Here is a 19,922-nt window from a genome sequence, read left to right on the forward strand (position 1 = left end):
CGCCTGTAGTCCCAGCTACTCAGGAGGCTGAGACAGAAGAATGATGTGAACCTGGAAGATGGAGCTTGCAGTGAGCCTAGATTGCACCACTGCACTCCAGCCTGGGCGACAGAGCGAGACTTCGTCTCAAAAAAAAAACCTTTTTTTAATAAAAAAAAAAAGAATAGTACACGTCACACAATTTACTACATGTATCTTATACCTCAATAAACAAATAAACAAAAATTTATGGTCACAAACATCAGAAAAGAGGTAACCTCTAGAGAAGAATAGTTACTACTAGGGGAATGGGGGAGTCTTCAGGTGATGAAAAGGTTCCATATCTTGTTCTGGTTGGCAGCTACATGAATATATACACATGGAAAAATTCATTGAGCCATATACTTAAGATTACAGCACTTTGCTGAATGTGTATTATGCCTCAATAATTTGGGTTTTTTTCTTTAAAAAGAAGCCACTTCAGTAGAAATGACAGGCAGAAACTGGGTTAAGGGGTGAATACCTTTCAAAAAGTGAAGGTAACAGTTATGTACCTCTGCCTTCATGGCTGCTTCCCTAATGGGAAAAAGTTAGGAAAAACATACAATAGATGAGAGAAATTTGAGTGTATCACTAGAGGAAAATCCAATTAGGAAGGGACAGAATCAAGAAGATAATTAACAGATTCAGGTCTGAAATGAAGAAAGAGGGGAAAAGGTTATAGGTAATTTTGTCAAAAGGCCAAAAAGCATAGTTCTAATTATGTTCGTATGAATAAAAATAACTTGGCCAAAGGTTCTTAGATATCTTAGATAAGCTTAATATGGGGAAGATACCTCATCTTAAAAGTTAATATGCCTCTGCATTTCCCACTGGGCAATGGTCCAGTGGTTTAATGAGATCAAGCAAATCAGGTGCTATGCTCTCTAGTCACTTGGTTACTAGATAAAAGGTGAATCAGGTATCTCAGATCTCAGAAAATGGAAGAGAAAAATCCTTGCAATATAAGCCTCTCCACCATTCCTAGCTCAGGTCTAAAAGTAAAGCCATCTCATCAGTCAGGATGAAAACTCATTCAAAATCCACTTTTAAATACATCTAATGCTGGAGTACAAACAACTTCCACTTTGTTGTTTTATAATCTTTTTTCTGTAGACTGAGCCTGATCCATAGTAGGAACTCATTGATTTCAATGATTCTAGGATTTTTCATTTTGACATCTCTGAAACTGACATGCATTTCAAATTCAATGGCATGTTATACTGTGCTCTGCACTACTTTTTTCTCCTCAATGGCACATAAAATAATGGTATGAATCACAATGAGTGGCATCTTAGAACTGTTTAAATATGTCACTTAATGAATGAATCAGTGACTAAAAGATCAGATTTGGAGTCAGTTACCTGAATAAGAATGCTGTGTGCCCTCACTGGAAATAGATGAAGTTCCTCCAATAGCAGTAATCCCTTCCCTCTTGTTAATTATTTTTCGGAATGTTTTGCTGATATCTTTGCTTTTTAATTCTTGCATTAGCTGGAATGGAACATAAGTAAAATTGAGAATCAGATAACAAAAACCTGACAAGATGAAGGATATTTATTTATATTTCTTTATTTAATAAGAAATAATACCAAATTAAATACTAGTCAGTTGTACTTATTGCTTGTATTCACAGATAACTTTCATCATTTTACCAATAACACAAAATAGACAAATACTTGAACCCCAAACAGTGGAATAAATTTTTTATAACTAAGCTTAAATTGAACACACTGAAATTCTTCTTCTTGGGTTGCCATAATCTTTTGTACTGAAAACCTAAGAAATAACTAACTACATGCTAAAAATAAAAGAATGCCTTAATGAAGATATTTTCCTGGCTGAACATCTCAAATGTATTCATGTTAAAATAAGTCAGCTCTTAAAGGAAATAACATAGGCTTACAGAAACTCCCTTTCCCAATCACTTTCTCACTGGACTCACCAGAGATTGGCAAGACTGAATTCAATCAGTTTTGCATGCAGCAAAGTGATTGGGTTTTTTTTAAAATGCAAATCTGATCTTGTCACTTCACATTCTATTCTTCTCACTTCATTGCTTCCTATTGCTTTTGGGATAAAAACAAAAATTCGACATGGCCCTGTGTGACCTGATTCTGACTTACTTCCCCAGCTGCATTCCTTACCCTTACCATCTCAGCTCCAGCCACACAAACATTCTTTCGGTTGCTTGAGAATATTCACCATCTCTAAAGCCACAGGGCCTCTACACATGCTGTCATGTCTACCTGTCTCCCACATTATTCATTTTCCCGCAACCCACTTTTAAAATCTTTCTTCAGAACACATCACAGTCCTCACGCTGTAGGGATACCTTCCCTGAGTCCCTGCATTATCCAGCCTCGCCTCCAAATTCAATTCCTTCTACCACAAACTCTCACAGGACCTGTACCACTCTGTCATAGCAATTCTCATAGTTATCTTCTATCAATTTGTGCAATGCAGTCTCCCCAACACATATAAACTCCATGAAGGCAGGAATCACATTTCTGTTTACTCATCAAATTGAGTAAAAAGTGCCTAGCAAAGTTTCGAGGAAGAGAAGAGCTAAAATACCTGCTTAATCAATAAAGAATGCAAAGTCAGACAATTTATATTTCATAAATATTTATTCAATTATATTAATAGACAATAAGCATTGAACTCACCTAGTTATTCTAGGGAATGAATTACTGTTATCTAAACCTGATTTCCATTCCAACAATTTGAGAATAATTTTTTCCTTTGTTTTATGAATTAGTTGTGGAAATTATTTCAATAATAATAGTTATTGTCATTATCATCATCATTTTAAAGCAGTCCTTTTTCTGGCCTCTGAAGCTGGATTTAACCAAAGCTAGTGATGACATTACAATTCTGCTTTAAGCAAGATTAGCAGTAGCCCAAAAGGATTAGATTACTTACTGACACAAACTCTTCAAAACTGATTTTGCCATCTTTGTTGCTGTCAGCAACTGATATAATTTTCTCCACAATCTCTCGCACCTTGTAGCCAGGCAGAGGAAGGCTTGCTTCCTTAAACAGGTCTTGAAGTTCATAGTCACTGACATACCCACTATTGTCAATATCTGTAAAGATATATCATCAAATATATTTTGTAATCTTTGTTGAAGATGTACACTAAGAAGGCTTTTTGGGAGGACTCACAGACATGCAGACAGAGCCTTCCACATTTGTTTCACAGGTGGCAGTAACTTTTTTTCCTGTACCTGAACTGTACAGAATATGCTATATGCTTTATTTTAAAAACTCATATTTAAGTCAGGCTTGGTAGTTCCAGCTATTTGGGAGGCTACGGTGAGGGGATCACCTGAGCCCAGGAGTTCAAGGCTGTTGTGAGCTATGATCACACCACTGCCCTTCAACTTAGGCAACAGAGTGAGACCCCATCTCTTAAACAAAAACAAAAACAAAACAAAACCCTTGTGTATATTTAAATGGAGTTTATTCCTGTTGCAGGAAGTCAGGGACCCTGAACAGAGGGTCCGGCTGAAGCCACGGCAGAAGAACATAAATTGTGAAGGTTTCATAGACATTTATTAGTTCCCCAAATTAATACTTTTATAATTTCTTACGCTTGTCTTTACTGCAGTCTCTGAACATAAATTGCGAAGATTTCATGAACACTTATCACTTCCCCAGTCAATACTATTGTGATTTCCTATGCCTGTCTTGTCTTTAATCTCTTAATCCCATCATCTTTGTAAGCTGAGGATGTATGTCGCCTCACGACCCTGTGATGACTGCATTAACTGCACAAAAATTGTAGAGCATGTGTTTGAACAATATGAAATCTGGGCACCTTAAGAACAGGATAACAGCGATTTTCAGGGAACAAGGGAGATAACCTTAAAGTCTTGGCTGCCTGAGAGCCGGGCAGAACAGAGCCATATTTCTCTTCTTTCAAAAGCAAATAGGAGAAATATCTCGGAATTCTTGTTCTTAGCCAGGAACTTCCCTAAGAAAGAGAATGCGATCCTAGGGGGTGGTCTCTAAAATGGCTGCTCTAGGGACGTCTGTCTTTTACGGTTGCAGATAGGGATGAAATAAGCCCTGAGCTTATTAAGCCCATAGCGCTCCCAGGCCTATTAGGACGAGGAAATTCCTACCTAATAAATTTTGGTCAGACCAGTTGTCTGCTCTCAAACCCTGTCTCCTGATAAGATGTTATCAATGACAATGCATGCCTGAAACTTCATTAACAATTTTAATTTCGCCCCGGTCCTGTGATATCACCCTGCCTCAATTTGCCTCGTAATATTTTATTACCTTGTGAAGCATGTGATCTCTGTGACCCATACCCTATTCGTACACTCCCTCCCCTTTTGAAAATCACTAATAAAAACTTGCTGGTTTTGCGGCTTGGGGGGCATCACAGAACCTGCCGACATGTGATGTCTACCCCAGACACCCAGCTTTAAAATTTCTCTTTTGTACTCTTCCCTTTATTTCTCAGACTGGCCGACACTTAGGGAAGATAGAAAAGAACCCACAAAGAATTATCGGGGTGGGTTTCCCTGCTATATCCCCATAGATTTGGGGCCACCATATATATTTTAAGGGTACTGTTACTCTGATAGAAAATTCAGTTTTAGCACATGACTAAGCATCAAAGAAATAAGCATTGGGCGGGGGGAGGCCAGACACAGTGGCTCAAGCCTATAATCCCAGCATTTTGGGAGGCCGAGGTGGGCAGATCATCTGAGGTCAGGAGTTTGAGATCAGCCTGGCCAACATAGCAAAACCCTGTCTCTACTAAAAATACAAAAATTAGCTGGGTATGGTGGCGGGCACCTGTAATCAAAGCTACTCAGGAGGCTGAGGTAGGAGAATCACTTGAACCTGGGAGGCAGAGGTTGCAGTGAGCCAAGATTGCACCACTGTACTCTACCCTGGGCAACAGAGTGAGACTGCATCTCAAAAAAAAAAGAGGACTAAGCATGAGGAAGTCACAGGTAGCTAAAAAGGGAGCACCCACTCAGACTTTAACTTCTTGAGGGAATTTAGAAAATGAATCTGCTGACCCCACATTCCACATAAAATATGTGTGCTGTGTAAAATACATATAAGATATTTCTGTTCTACATTTCACTTGGTGGCAATTCTGTTTAATCTGTCAATAATTCATTGCTGCTTCATAATGTATTCATGATACCAATATGTATGCTGAATCATTTGATGTCATTTGAGATTAGGTGTTCCAGAAATTCACAACTATATTTGGACTTTGGGAAACAGGTTTCCAGGTGTTTTCATGTCATCATTGAGAGATGCCCTTCCCTAGGGTTTCCCTAGAGACTGGGTATCACTTCTTGACTCAGAACAAAGGCGACACAAAACACTTCTGCCCAGAGTTGACAGCAGAGCTTTGCATTGTTTTGTTGCCTGGATCTGCCTTGGATAGGCTCTCTTTGGTAATAGCTGCTTTGTTTCCTATATTTCTTGTTATTCTTAATAAAAGAGCTGCCATACTCATGGAGTTAATGGTTAGGAGAGAAACTTTTCTTTGGAATGCTCATATGAAAGTTTTAGAATTAATACTGTTCAGAATGATAGAATATTTCTAAACTAGAACCACCGATAACCAAAATATTGGTATAATTGCAAAAGTCAGCTAGGAAGCTAAGTTGCTTGATATTGCAATAATATTGCTTTCTTTGAATTTAGAGAAAAATCTCATTACATTACCAGTTCAGAACTGTTTCCCATAATTCTGAAATATGCACATAGATTAGGCTGGCTTATTTCTAAACCAGCATAATAGTAGGAAATATTTTAAAATAAACAAGACTGAGGAAGTTATTTGCCTAATAACTATCGTGTTAAGCTAAAAAGATTAGTTAAGAGCTAGGATTCTGAAGACAGATATGTGGACTTAAGCTCCCAGCTCCATCCCTAGGCCCTCTGTGGTTTTGGTGTGACATGACAAGAACTAATAGAAACCACTTAATGAACATATATGCTTAGCCAAGTGACTTGTTAAGAACTTGACTTACCTCATGAAATTCTTTTTTTCTTTTTTTCTTTGAGACAGAGTCTCACTCTGTTGCCAGGCTGGAGTGCAGTGGTGTGATCTCAGTTCACTGCAACCTCTGCCTCTGGGGTTCGAGTGATTCTCCTGCCTCAGCCTCCTGAGTATCTGGGACTACAGGTGCAAGCCACTACACCCAGCTAACTTTTGTATTTTTAGTAGAGATGGGGTTTCACCATGTTGGCCAGGATGGTCTTAATCTCTTGACCTCGTGATTTGCCCGCCCCAGCCTCCAAAGTGCTGGGATTACAGGCATGAGCCACTGCGCCTGGCCATCTCACGAAATTCTTACAACAACTTTGAGGTGGTTACTAATGTCATCCCCATTTTAAAGGTGAGAAAATAAAGGCTTAGATTAAATAACTATAAAGGTCACAGTTTGAAAAGAAAACAAGACTTTCTTACAACTCGACAACAACAACAAAACAAAACAACTTGATTCAAGAATAGGAAAAGGTCTTAAAACGACATTTCTCCAGAGAAGATATACAATCAGCCAATAAGCACATACAGATGCTAAACATCACTAGTCATAAGGAAAATGCAAATAAAATGAGACACTACTTCACACCCAGGAGAATGCTTATTATCCAAAAAAAACCCAGAAAACAAATGTTGGTGAGGATGTGAAAAAAATGGAATCCTGGTACACCACTGGTAGGAATGTAAAATGGTGCTTCCACTATGGAAAACAGTATGGTAGTTCCCCCACAAAATTACATATGGAATCACCATATGATGTAGCAATTCCGCTATCATGTTTACACTGAAAATAATTGAAAGCAGGGACTTGAACAGGTATTTGTATACCCATGTTCAAAGCATTGTTCACAACAGCCAAAAGGTGGAAGCAACCCACATGGCCATCACTGGATGAGTGGATAAGCAAAATGTGGCATATACATACAATAAAATATTATTCAACCTTAAAAGGGGAGGAAATTCTGAAACATGCTACAACATGGATGAACCTTGAGGACATTGTACTAAGTAAAATAAGTCGGTCACAAGAAGACAAATATTATGTGATTCCACCTATATGAGGTACTTAGAGTAGTCACATTCATACAGAAAGTAGGATGATGGTTACCTGGGGCTGGGGGAGCAGGAAGTGGGAGTTATTGTTTAATGGATATGGAGTTTCAGTTTGGGAAAGGGATGGTGGTGATGAATGTAGAACAATGTGAATGTACTAAATGCTAATGAACTATACACTTAAAAATGGTTAAAATGGTAAATTCTGTTACGTATATTTAACCACAATTTCAAAAAGAAACAATACTGAGAAATATTTTAACTTCCCCCTTTTCTCCAGTGGCCCCAAAATACTCCATCTAATAACATTGGATGGCCATGTCCCTCTGTCCCTGAGAAAAGTGTGCCAGAAATTAGCAGAAGTTTCTGAGTTCACAGAGTAGCAGTTTGTCTTGTAAATAAAGTCAGCAAGTACATATTCTGCTAGTGTTACTGCTTTGCTCAAACAGAACAAATTATCTTGCTGTCAAAATTGTTCTATCAAGGACCTGCTTCTGGGTCGGGATTTTGTACATAGCAGAGCATCTCCCTCACTACCATCTACTGAAAGGCAGCCCACAATACAAGCTTTTGTTTAAAAAAAAAATTGTTCCATCAGTGAATTGTTTATTCCATATGTCATTAAATAAATATTGCAATATTATATTAATATGTTCATAAGTCATAAAGATTACAGTTGGTGTGCTAAACAAAGTAAATATATTACTCATTCATTTATTTTACCAAGACCTAGGTAGAACTTTTATTCAAGCTACCAAACTGCATCTATAAAATAACAGAAATATCAAACTACGAGATACATTTTTATTACTTCCTCTGTTTCAATGCTCAAAATGAGCAGAACATTTCAACAATTGCCCAGTTTTTGTCTTGAAAAGATTCTGGACACTACATATAATTCTCTATAAAATGTATGACTGTTTTCTGAAAATCGTACCATATTCATACAATGCTCTAATGACAAATATGCCATTTCCAGGGAGACATGGAAGAGCCCAGATATCTGTAGAATTTACTTTATTTCACAGTAATGATTTGTAAAACATGAGCTTCCTGAGTTTTACAGTTTTTTGGGTTTTTTTTTTTTTGGAGCACTTTATTTTTTAAACTTATATCTTTTTTTCTTTGTATTGGTCAATATAACTCATGCTGTGTGATATTTTAGTCACATTAACTTTAGTCATTATTAGATTTGTGAGAAATCTAAGCACAAGACCAGCGGTGATCATTTTCTCCTCCCTGATCTACCATATGACTGTTTCTCATGGAGGGCTCCATTACACTAAAGAAGGAGCTTGATGAGTAAGGGGCAAACGTGGTGGTGTCACTGTCCCAATGTCTATTCACTGCGCTCACCTTTCACTGGGTTCACCTTTCACTTGCATGCATTTGCAAACTAAAGCAAAAAAAAAAAACAAAAAAAAGGTATTTGCATTCTCCTTTACCATGGGTTTCCTAAGAGCAAACTGCAGAAGAATTGAGATCCAACAGAGTATGAGGAACATTTTTTGGAAGAAAAATACAAAACTGTGAAAATGATAACGTCATAAACACAAAACACTAAATGGCTATAAAAAGTGAAAGAAGAAAAATAAGGCATACGGCCTTTAAAAACAATACTAAGACTTTCTAAATTATGCATGTGGGAGAAGGAAAATAGGATATATGGCATTTAAAAACAATACTGAGATTTTAAAAATATTCTGCATGAAGTCAGAAAGTATTATAGTTAGTGACAAAGATGTGAAGGCCAGAGTTCAGTTTATACACAAGGAAGTATTTTTATATTTTTTCTCTCTGTAATAAGGATACCGTGTTAAGTGTATTCAGTTACACTGTCATTCATTAACCTGGATTATCCTCTGCAAAGAAACGATCAAAGAATTCAAAGTCCAATTCACCTAGAAATTCAAGCCAGTCTTAGCTTATCTTTCAGAAAGAAAGAATCCAGTGAAACCTAGATAGAAAAAAAGGAATAAATCTGGAGGTAATTGGGTGGTGGTAGATGAAATAAAAGGTATTGTTCCATTCCTGGAGTCTGACATCAAGCAGAACAGTAATATCGTATTTACTTTTTCTCAAGCATACCTATTTTATTAAATGCTTCTTGTAGTTCTTCAAGCTCCTCCCGAGAAATGGTAGTAGTACTGTTTTCCATCTTTGGACAGAAAAGACTATCTTCAGGTCTTTATATCTAGAAAAAGCAATATTATAAAAAGAGCATGAAACCTTTGGAAACATTTATTTAAGCAATATAAGGTACAGAGGAAGTACATTCTCTAGGAGAAATTATCTATGAGATATGGCTGACAAAGAACAAATAGGAGTAGGTCCCCTGGTAACAATCTCTCAGCATAGGCCAGCCAAACTATAACTGAGACTCAATAAGGGGAAGAAACACCTGCTTTTCTTACCTCGTGCTTTTACACAGATATTTCTCAACAGCCTAATGAATTAATATTAATTTCTATTTGCATTTTGCCCCACAATTTCAAGAAAATAAGCAATGCATTTCAAGTTTGAGAAAAGTAGAGCATTTACAAATGTACAGCATAAGGTCAGAAAGTAAACTTTTTTAAGACATGAATCATGTCCACAAAAAACGTAAATTCAGAATCTGCTTATCTTATAATGGGATGTGTGGTTTTAACATTCAGCTTTACAATATTCAACCACTGCCACATTCTTTCTCCTTCCCCGTGTGAAGTCTCTGAGGGTCTGTGGGGCTCTTCTTTTACATGGCATGATCGTGACTCACTGCAGTCCCAAACTCCTAGGCTTAAGTGATCCTCCCACCTCAGCCTCCTGAATAGGTAGGACTATAGGCATGTGCCACTGCACCCAGCTAAAAGTTTTTTGTAGAGACAGGATCTCACTGTGTGGTCCAGGCTGGTCTTGAACTCCTAGCTTCAAGCAGTCCTCCTGTCTCGGCCTTTGAAAGTTGAGCGGTGAGGGGGTGGGGGACTTCGTATTCTGAGCAGGTATGGCAAACTAAAAAGGAAAAAATTACATAAAACTGGGCTATAGGAAAAGTCACAAGGTGGTATGTGTTCATTACAGAAAATAATTGATAACGAATGTCCCAAACAGAAAATTAACATTACTCATAATCCTACTATCCAGAAGTATCGACAAATATCATTTCGTTGTCTTTATCCTTCTGACCCACTTTCTTTTTTTATTTTTTTTGAGACAGAGTCTCGCTTCTTCACCCAGGCTGGAGTGCAATGGTGCAATCTCAGCTCACCGCAACCTCCGCCTCCCAAGTTAAAGCGATTCTCCTGCCTCAGCCTCCCCAGTAGCTGGGATTACAGGCATGTGTCACTATGCCCAGCTAATTTTTGTATTTTTAGTAGAGATGTGGTTTTACCATCTTGGCCAGGCTGGTCTCGAACTCCTGACCTCACGTGATGTACCCGCCTCAGCCTCCCAAAGTGCTGGGATAACAGATGTTGATCCATGGCGCCTGGCCCCCTTCTGACCTACTTTCAAAACACATGTGTACCTTTTGGGGGTGAGAACAATGTGACCATACTATATTACAAACTTTTTATTGGTAATAACACATTGTCACTATGTTTTCATGCTGGTTCATCAACATAATATTTAATGGCTACATATTACTATCTCATAACTTATTTGGTAAATCCCCTCTTTCAGAGTATTTGCACTGCTTTTAATTTTTCATTACAAATAATGCTTCAATGAACATCCCTGCAGATAAATCTTTATTCTTCTCCATGTTTATTCTGTGTGATAAATATCTAAAAGTAGAATTATTTACATTTTTAAGACTTCTAATATCTAGCAATGTAACTCTTATTTATTCTTATTATACTTTAAGTTCTGGGATACATGTGCAGAACATGCAGGTTTGTTACATAAGTATACATGTGCCATGGTGGTTTGCTGCACCCATCAACCCATCATCTACATTAGGTATTTCTCCAAATGCTATCCCTCCCCTAGTCCCCACCCCTCAACAGGCCCCAGTGTGTGATGTTCCCCTCCCTGTGTCCATGTCTTCTCCTTGTTCAACTCCCACTTATGAGTGAGAACATACAGTGTTTGGTTTTCCGTTCTTGTGTTAGTTTGCTGAGAATGATGGTTTCCAGGTTCATCCATGTCCCCGCAAAGGACATGAACTCATCCTTCTTTATGGCTGCATAGTATTCCATAGTGTATACGTGCGACATTTGCTTTATCCAGTCTATCATTGATGGGCATTTGGACTGGTTCCAAGTCTTTGCTATTGTGAATAATGCTGCACTAAACATACATGTGCATGTGTCTTTATAGCAGCATGATTTATAATCCTTTGGGTATATACCCTGTAACAGGATTGCTGGGTCAAATGGTATTTCTGGTTTTAGATCCTTGAGGAATCGCCACACTGTCTTCCACAATGGTTGAACTAATTTACACTCCCACCAACAGTGTAAGAGCTGTCCTATTTTTTTTTTTAAGTGAAAGTAAGTTTATTAAGAAAGTAAAGGAATAAAAGAATGGCTACTCCATAGAGTAGCCACAACTCTTATTTTTAAAATGACGTAGTGGCTTGTCTATTCACTGTACAGCTAAAGATGAATACCAATTATATTGTATTCCTCATAAACACTTAGTTCTATCAGACAGTTAATATATGCCTCAGAAAATAAGTAACTAGTGCTTTATAAAACAATAGGAATTGAAGCTAAGTGGAAAATCCTCTTTTTATACACTTTTATAGACTTGTATTTATATAGAAGGTTCAATATCATCCCTAATTTTTCAGTGAAGCACATCAATTTTCAAAATAATTTATTCACTGAAATTTCATTCATCATTGAAAAATTATATTAAATTGTGTGAAGCCCTCTAAGAGTATGGCTCATTTGTGATCTGTACACAAATTTATTCAGAAATTGTGGTGTTCTTTAGAAATCACAAATTTCTATCTCTTACAATTTTTCTGGAGCCTGGTTCTAATTAAATGTGCAATTAAATCTTTTAGTCTTGTTTTAAATATACTACTGTCTGCTATTTAATTCTATGCTGTTTTTAAAAAAATTCTAAAGAGCTCAAGTCAGTAGAAAAAGGAGTAAATAGAAGTCATCTTACTCCCCAGATGCAGGTTCTTACATCTTAGCATTAAATATTCATTTCATTGGATTCTCACCTTTAGAAAGCTTTAGTATATTTAAAACTATATACAGGCATACTTATTTTGTGTTCAAATAGATTAAATCGTTTTTTTAAGGATTGTTAAGCATAATTCCCTGGGTCTGCAAAATGCTAGTTGTGTTGTGGCTGGCTTTGAATCTCTGTGGTTTCAGTCATCCTGTATATCCTTTCCTGTATTCAAAATGCTATTCCTTGCCTCAAGTTTTAAAAATAGTGGCCCAATTTTAGCATTTGCACTCCACAGAAAGACTGCAAATTAACAGTGTTTGTGTTGACCTTGCATTTGAAACGATAAAAATAAACCTGGGGTTATATTCTTTGCTCATGCCTATTCAAATTTATATAATTTGTTAATTACATAAAATATTTTTAGTCTCCTATAATCAGGCAAAAGCAACATGTAAACTTCTCAAAAAAGCAAAACCCATACAACGCTGTTTCCTATTTTTAAAGCTTTGTTTTTATAGCTAATAAGTGTAAAGATGTTGCTTTGAATCCTTCGACATTAAAATGAAACAAATAGAAAAATATAAAAGGATCTTCAAGATACACAGACAGCTCCTAACTTACGATGATTTGACTTAGAATTTTTCAACTTCACAATGGTGCGGAAGTTATACACAGTCATCAGAGAGCGGTATGATACTCTCATCATGCTGGGCAGAGGTGGTGAGCCACGGGCAGCCACGCAATCACAAGGGTGAACAACCAATACTCTACATTTACCATGTTGTCAGAAAGCTTTGCCCAACTTTAGGCTACTGTAAGCATTCTAAGCACATTTAAGGTAGGCAAGGCTAAGCTATGAGGCTCAGTAGATTAGGTGTACAAAATGCACTTTTTACTTACGATGGGTTTATTGGAATGGGACTCCTCTGTAAGTTAAGGAGCATCTGTACTCTCAAAAAAAAACAAAACAAGATGCAGAAAAGTAAGTGTGGCAGGGAAAGGAAAGTGATGGTATCAGCTGTATGTTTATAAAACATTTTCTGGAAGGGTACAAAAGAATGGTAAGAGTTGTGATTTTTACATTGTCAGTCTCATGGCAATTCAGGGTTGTTTCTATTGCCTTTTTTTCCTGAAACTGTTCTAAGAAGGGTTTTAGATTCTGCCAATCATAAAGAACTGCTCTAACTTTGGTAAACTTTTAAAAGGCTCAAGGAAGAAATTTGAGGGAGGAGAAAAGATCAAATCCAATTTTATCTAAATTTTCAAAAGTCTCTTTTAGAATGTGCTTAACTTTCCAAATATATATTTGGTTGTGTCACGGTACACTTGAGGATTAGGCAAGGAAAAAAGAGGCTTTAATTGGTGAAAGAAGGTTCCATTTAAAATGATTTGTGCTTAAAGAAAAGTGGAAGTAAATTAGTCGGGCGTGGTGGTGCACACCTGTAATCCTAGCTACTCAGGAGGCTGAGGCAGGAGAATCGCTTGAACCCAGGAGGCAGAGGTTGCAGTGAGCTGCAATCGCACCGTTGCACTCCAGTCTGGGCAACAAGAGTGAAACTCTGTCTCAAAAAATAAAACAAAACAACAACAACAGCAACAAAAAAAAGAAAGAAAGAAAGAAAAGAAGAAAAGAAAAGTGGAAGAGGAACTGATCCTCTAGGAGGATTCCCATGCATTGGCAATTTGGGACTGGCCTTCAGTGGCTGTTAGACTTACCACCAAGAGTTTTCTACTATTTACTTAAAAGTCCCAACATGTGGCCCCTAGTAAGGGAGTTTAAATTCATTCATTCATGTATTCAACAAATACATCCTATTTGGCTTGGCTAAATGAAGATAAAAAGATGAGTAAGAATCAGTTTCTCCTAAAACTGTACTTATACAACATAGCGCTTATCAGGTTCAACTGTAAATGCATGAAAAGTTTAATTTAAACGGATTTTTTGTAAATAGTACAATCTTACGATTATTGTTCTTTGATGAACAAATCAGAATCATCTTCTAATTCACTTTCTGTTTAAATCTGGATATAAAGGAGTCTCTTTTATACTATATACCACATATTATAGGAGTTATTCAGCATATATCATATATGGCTTTAGGTTAGAAGTCTCTGAACTAAGGCCAGGTGTTGTGGCTCACACGTGTAATCCCAGCACTTTGGGACATAGAGGTGGGCAGATCGCTTGAGCTCAGGAGATGGAAACCAGCTTCGGCAACGTGGCAAAACCCCATCTCTACTAAAAATATATAAAAATTAGCCAGCCATGGTGGCTAGAGCCTGTAGTCCCAGCCATTCTGGAGGCTGAGGTAGGAGGATCACTTGAGCACAGGAGGTGTGGGCTGCAGTGAGCCGAGATCACACCACTGCACTCCAGCCTGAGCAACACAGCCAGACCATTTCAAAAAAAAAAAAAAAAAGTTTCTGAACTAATTGTAACCAAGGCAATTGTATTATATGGAATGGTGATGTGAGAAGAAGGCTAAAAGGGGTGGGTGAGACTATGCATATGTACACACACACTCACATGCATGAGTTTAAGAGAAAATAAGAATAAGAGAAAGACAAAGACCAAAGACTTGAAGAAAACAGAAACAAGCTCTTGGAAAAGCATTTGATATAAGGAAGATTCACATTGCAGCAAAATTATCCCTTTCTTCATTAAAGCTAAGTGCAAGTCAGGGGCAGCAGTTACCAGAAAAACAATGTAAAAACATGCAATGAGTCAGCAAGTATTTGGTGAAGAAAAATACGGATGCGGACCCAAAAACTGGCTGTACAGAAGGGCTTAGAGGAAATAACTTTCCCAAGGAAAGACAACATATTGAAATGAAAGCTGCTGGCACCTCAGCTCTGACTTTACTTTTTAATACATGGGGTTTGATCACTTAAGCACAAAGGTTCAAATGTTATTTGACTTGTGCAACTGAATGAATGAGTGTGCAGAGTTAGAGTTGCTTACTGAATGGCTAAATCAGCATGCCAAAAACAAACAAAAACCAACAACAACGTAGTCTCTTCTCACAAGGCCTTTATCTCAGAGTTCTACCATTATCCATGGCTAACACCAAACAGGCCTATTCAGTTTTGAAACCCAAACACTTCAAGTGATCAGTGAGGAAGTACATATTGAAGGGATGGCCTAGGCAAAGAGGGACAATGTGAAACGTATGACTCAACTTGGTCCCCGGGTCTCCTACTCTGTGCCCTCAGCTCCACTCAGATAGATGTGCTAATGGATTTGCCACACCTCCGAGGACTCAGGCACTGCTCCCTCACTGCAGCCTGTTCAAGGGGCACAAAAATCTTTGCCTCTGTTGGCAGAGCCAAGGTTAGTAAGTTTTCTTAGCTGAAAAATAGGAAACTAGATTAAAAGTATATATAAATGGTGCAAAGTAGGATTTACTGGCGAACGCACAATAAAAAGTATCAATAGGAGACTGACTGGAACTATTTGTAGGGGAGAAAGAAAGGGAATGACTTAGTCCCCAGTACTTTCCTAAAGCCTTAAGTCCTCTCTAAATCCAACACTGGGTGATACATAACTTGTAAGCTGAGGAAATTAGAATCCACACAGTGGGAATCAGTTCTTCTGAGGACCCGCTGAACAATGATGCCTCATGGCCACAAGCTCAGCAACACTTCCTATCTACAGCCATGAATGTTCTTCCTAGTTCCTGAAATCCTGGATGAAGAAAGAGGCCCCTCCTCATTTGACTCCCAACCTTTACCCCTTCCTTAATGTGTCCATAATGCTTGTCCCCTGGAAATCCCATCCACATCTCTAAGCCTACAAGGGCCAGGCAGGGAAAGTCAGAAGTGTGATTCAGACCTGGTAGGGGATGGGAAGGGCTCTGAAAAGGAGCAGCCACTGCTGAGCTCCAGTGGACAGTTGCCAAGAGGAATGAGGCCCAGGGTTGCTAGATCTTCTGATTTTTCAAGGGAAGTCACAGATCCATATTTTTAGGTGAAATTTGATTTTTAAGCTTTGGCAAACAATTTGAATTATTATAAAGCACTGTGTGTGCCAGATGAGTCCTTCAGTCTATTAAGTTTGGTTCCTCACCTTCTCAATTCTGTTCATTCATTGGCCTCCCAGGGGACCTGGATGGAAATGCTGTGTGTTTCTTTAGAAACACTCCCATTGGCTGGGCACAGTAGCTTGTGCCTGTAGTCCCAGCTACTCAAAAGGCTGAGGTGGGAGGATTGCTTAAAGCTAGGAGTTTGAATCCAGCCTAAGCAAGACAGTGAGACCCCCTGTCTCCATCTCTTTTTGTTTTTTAGGGTTTTGTTTGTTTGTTTGTTTGTTTGTTTGAGGCAGAGTTCCATTCCTGTCATCCAGGCTGGAGTGCAATGGCACAATTTTGGCTCACTACAACCTCTGCCTCCTGGGTTCAAGTGATTCTCCTGCCTCAGTCTCCAAAGAAGCTGAGATTACAGGTGCCCATCACCATGCCCAGTTAATTTTTGTATATTTTTAGTAGAGACGGGGTTTCATCATGTTGGCCAGGCTGGTCTCGAACTCCTGACCTCAGGTGATCCAGCCGCCTTGGCCTCGCAAATGCTGGGATTACACACGTGAGCCACTGTGCCTGGCCCTGTCTCCATCTCTTAAAAGTAAAGAAAAGAGAAAAAAAAAAAAAGAAAAAGAAACACTCCCATCAAATAGCTCACTGAGGGCCAGAAGAAAACATTTTGTCTCTAAATTTGTCAAAACCCAACCTCAGATTTACACTACTCATCACATCCCTGAACCCAATAAGGGGCATTTACAATTGTCGTCCCCTCTGAAAGATGAGGAGCCAGCAGGTCACAAGCCTATTAACCACAGAGACTTTCCCAGCTCAGGCAGCTGGGCCCACCTGGCATCCCAGGATCTTTTCTTTCTCATTTAGTATTTATATCCCATCTACTGTCCCCTACCCCTTCTCCCACTTTAGGCCTTCACTGGCTCTCTGGGAAAATTCAACACATGAGTATTACCCAAGTCCCCATCATTATAATGTCTATAACACTTTGAGTATAATTTCCTCAACATGTTTTGTTTTCTCCTTCAGCAACTATTTTCCTTCTTCTGGCAACAGTCCTAACTTTAGTTCTGATGTTGCACCTGTAATGATACATCCATGCCATTTTTGGCTAAGGTTCCAGGTCCAAGCCATGCAGCACATCATATTCCCTGGCCACAGTGATTTTGCTTTAGGAATAGGCATAAAATCCAGCTGGAGTCAACAAGACATAACAAGGCTTTTGTAAAACATTTTATAATGAGAGTCCCCACATGATCCCCTGAATCAGAGAGGAAGTAGAGGTCAGAGCAGCTGTAGCCATCATACCTCCAACAAAGAGAGAACACAAGGCTAAGAAGAAGCCAAAACCAGACAAAAATTAGCTGGGCATGGGGGTGGACACCTGTAGTCCCAGCTACTCAGGAGGCTGAGGCACAAGAATCACTTGAACCCGAGAGGCAGAGGTTGCAGTAAGCTGAGATTACACCACTGTACTCCAGTTTGGGCGACAGAGTGAGACTCAGTCGAAGAAGAAGAAAGAAGAAGGAAGAAGAAAGAAGAAGAAGAAGAAAGAAGAAGAGGAAGAAGAGGAAGAGGAGGAAGAGGAAGAAGAGGAGGAAGAGGAAGAGGAAAAGGAGGAAAAAGAGGAGGAAGAGGAAGAAGAAGAAGAGGAAGAGGAAGAAGACAGAAGAAGAAAAAAGAAGAAAAAGAAAGAAGAAAGAAGCAGCAGCAGCAGCAGCAGCAGCAGCCACTGCCAAAACCAACACTGCAGAAGACAAACGGTAAAGACAAGACACATTCTGGCAGAGTTGTCAGGAATTCAGAGTCCCGAATTCCACTGTGGTTTTTCTTTCTTTCTTTTTTTTTTTTTGGTGGTTACTCGAAAAAATTTATTAAAAGCCATTTAAACTAGGTTTCTATTGCTTTCAGCAACAAGTGTCTAAACGAATACAGAGAGAGCAAAAACAAACAATCTACATGAAGAAAATGGGAGGCAAGTCACTTCCTCAAAGGATGGAGAATATTTGGGCATTCTGAATTGGGAAAGAAAATTACCTATATTTTCCAAATAAGTTTACATCTAGATTATAAGCATTACTTTGGTCATAATTTGTATTTTACCATGACCTCACCTAATCCCAGAAACTCAGTGCATCAGTGAACCACAGAAGTCAGTTTATAGTTGCTCCCACACTGATCAGTAGTATTGTATTAAAGATTATATTCATAGCCTAAAGGTCTCTAGACCTATGACTGCTTTGTACCTTTTCTTCCCTTTCCCTTCATTCAGAAAAATTCTTCCTATTCTCTTTTTGTTTTTTGTTTTTTTTTTTGAGATAGAGTCTTGCTCTGTCGCCAAGGCTAGAGTTCAGTGGCGCGATCTCAGCTCACTGCAAGCTCCATCTCCTGGATTCAAGCAATTCTCCTGCCACAGCCTCCCTAGTAGCTGGGATTTCAGGCATGAGCCACCATGCCTGGCTAATTTTTTGTATTTTTAGTAGAGATGGGGTTTCATCTTATTGGTCATGGCTGGTCTCCAACTCCTGACCTCAGGTGATCCACCCACCTCAGCCTCCCAAAGTGCTGGGATTACAGGCGTGAGCCACCACGCCTGGCTTTTTTTTTTTCTTTTTTCTTTTTTTTGACATAGGGTCTCACTCTGTTACCCAAACTGGAGTGTGGTATCATGATCATGGTTCACTGCAGCCTGGAACTCCAGGGCTCAGGTGATCCACCTCAGCCTCCTGAGTGTCTGGGACTACAGGCGTGTACCACCAAGCCCGGCTCCTATTAACTTTTAATTCACCTTCAGCTAACGATGACAAAGTGAGTAGTAATATATTATGAGAAATGGGCAGGTCTTTCTGGCATGAGGCAGGGCAGGGCAATCTAGCTGCAATGACATACAAAGTCAATAATCATTAAAATCAGGAAACTTCTAAAGTATTGCATGTAGAGAGAAAAAAGCAATTTACTTAGTATCTGAGAGTAAAAAATATTTATGTCCAAGATGTTTGCAGATTTATCTAACATCCTACCAAAAACAGGTACACTGAGTGGCAAGTCCCTTTAAGTTAGTTAGATTTCCAAAGTGGTGCCTGACCTAGATCTCAGTAAGACCCACACTATAATTTGCTGTGTGGCATGATAATGTGCTTTCAAAGCACAAAGGGAACAAGAAGGACGCATGGCAGACAATTCAGGAGCGAATGAAGCTGAAAAAATTCAAAACTCTCCATTCATTTTTGTACAGGCATTTTTATACATGGTCAGATATCTAACATAGGTACAGATGCTCAAAAAAATTGGCCTGAAATAAACCTTATGTAGGAACATTAGAAATGAGAGCTTCTTTATCAAATCTATTTGTTGGTTTTATTATTGTTTTGAAGTTCCAGTTGACAATAATAATGTCACTATATTGCTACTCATAATCACACAAGCTGCCCAGTTCTCTATTTTCAAATCCTGGAGGAGGAAAATGTTCCAAAAACTGATGCCTCCCACAACTGAATTTTCTCTTGTCTTTTTTAGTTTGTTCCATTAAACTATACTTCAAACAATTTCCTTCATGAGATCACAGCCTCAACAATTTTAGTTAAACCTTTACATACAGACTCCAAACCTTTCCTTTTAACAATCTTGATTTCCCACTACATCCTGAAAAAGGCCTCCTCTTTCTCCTGAGGCCTCTT

At 38.6% G+C, this 19,922-nt stretch overlaps 1 protein-coding gene across 3 annotated transcripts in view; it reads right to left on the minus strand.

Moving 5' to 3' along the window:
- Nucleotides 1-19,922, minus strand: part of PLS1 (plastin 1) — a 112,991-nt gene that overhangs the window by 40,958 nt on the left and 52,111 nt on the right. For 2 of the 3 annotated variants that reach the window (XM_011958080.1, XM_011958081.1), the window contains exons 2-4: nucleotides 9,194-9,299; nucleotides 2,944-3,107; nucleotides 1,383-1,512 (exon numbers count right to left, since the gene is read on the minus strand). In XM_011958080.1, coding sequence (XP_011813470.1) covers nucleotides 1,383-1,512; nucleotides 2,944-3,107; nucleotides 9,194-9,263 — 364 coding nt within the window. In that variant the 5' untranslated portion in view covers nucleotides 9,264-9,299. The remainder of the gene's footprint in view (nucleotides 1-1,382; nucleotides 1,513-2,943; nucleotides 3,108-9,193; nucleotides 9,300-19,922) is intronic. The other variant, XM_011958082.1, reaches the window with a different exon arrangement.

The sequence above is a fragment of the Colobus angolensis genome, unplaced genomic scaffold, assembly GCF_000951035.1.
Source record: "Colobus angolensis palliatus isolate OR3802 unplaced genomic scaffold, Cang.pa_1.0 Scaffold46, whole genome shotgun sequence".
In the NCBI taxonomy this organism is placed as follows: domain Eukaryota; kingdom Metazoa; phylum Chordata; class Mammalia; order Primates; family Cercopithecidae; genus Colobus; species Colobus angolensis.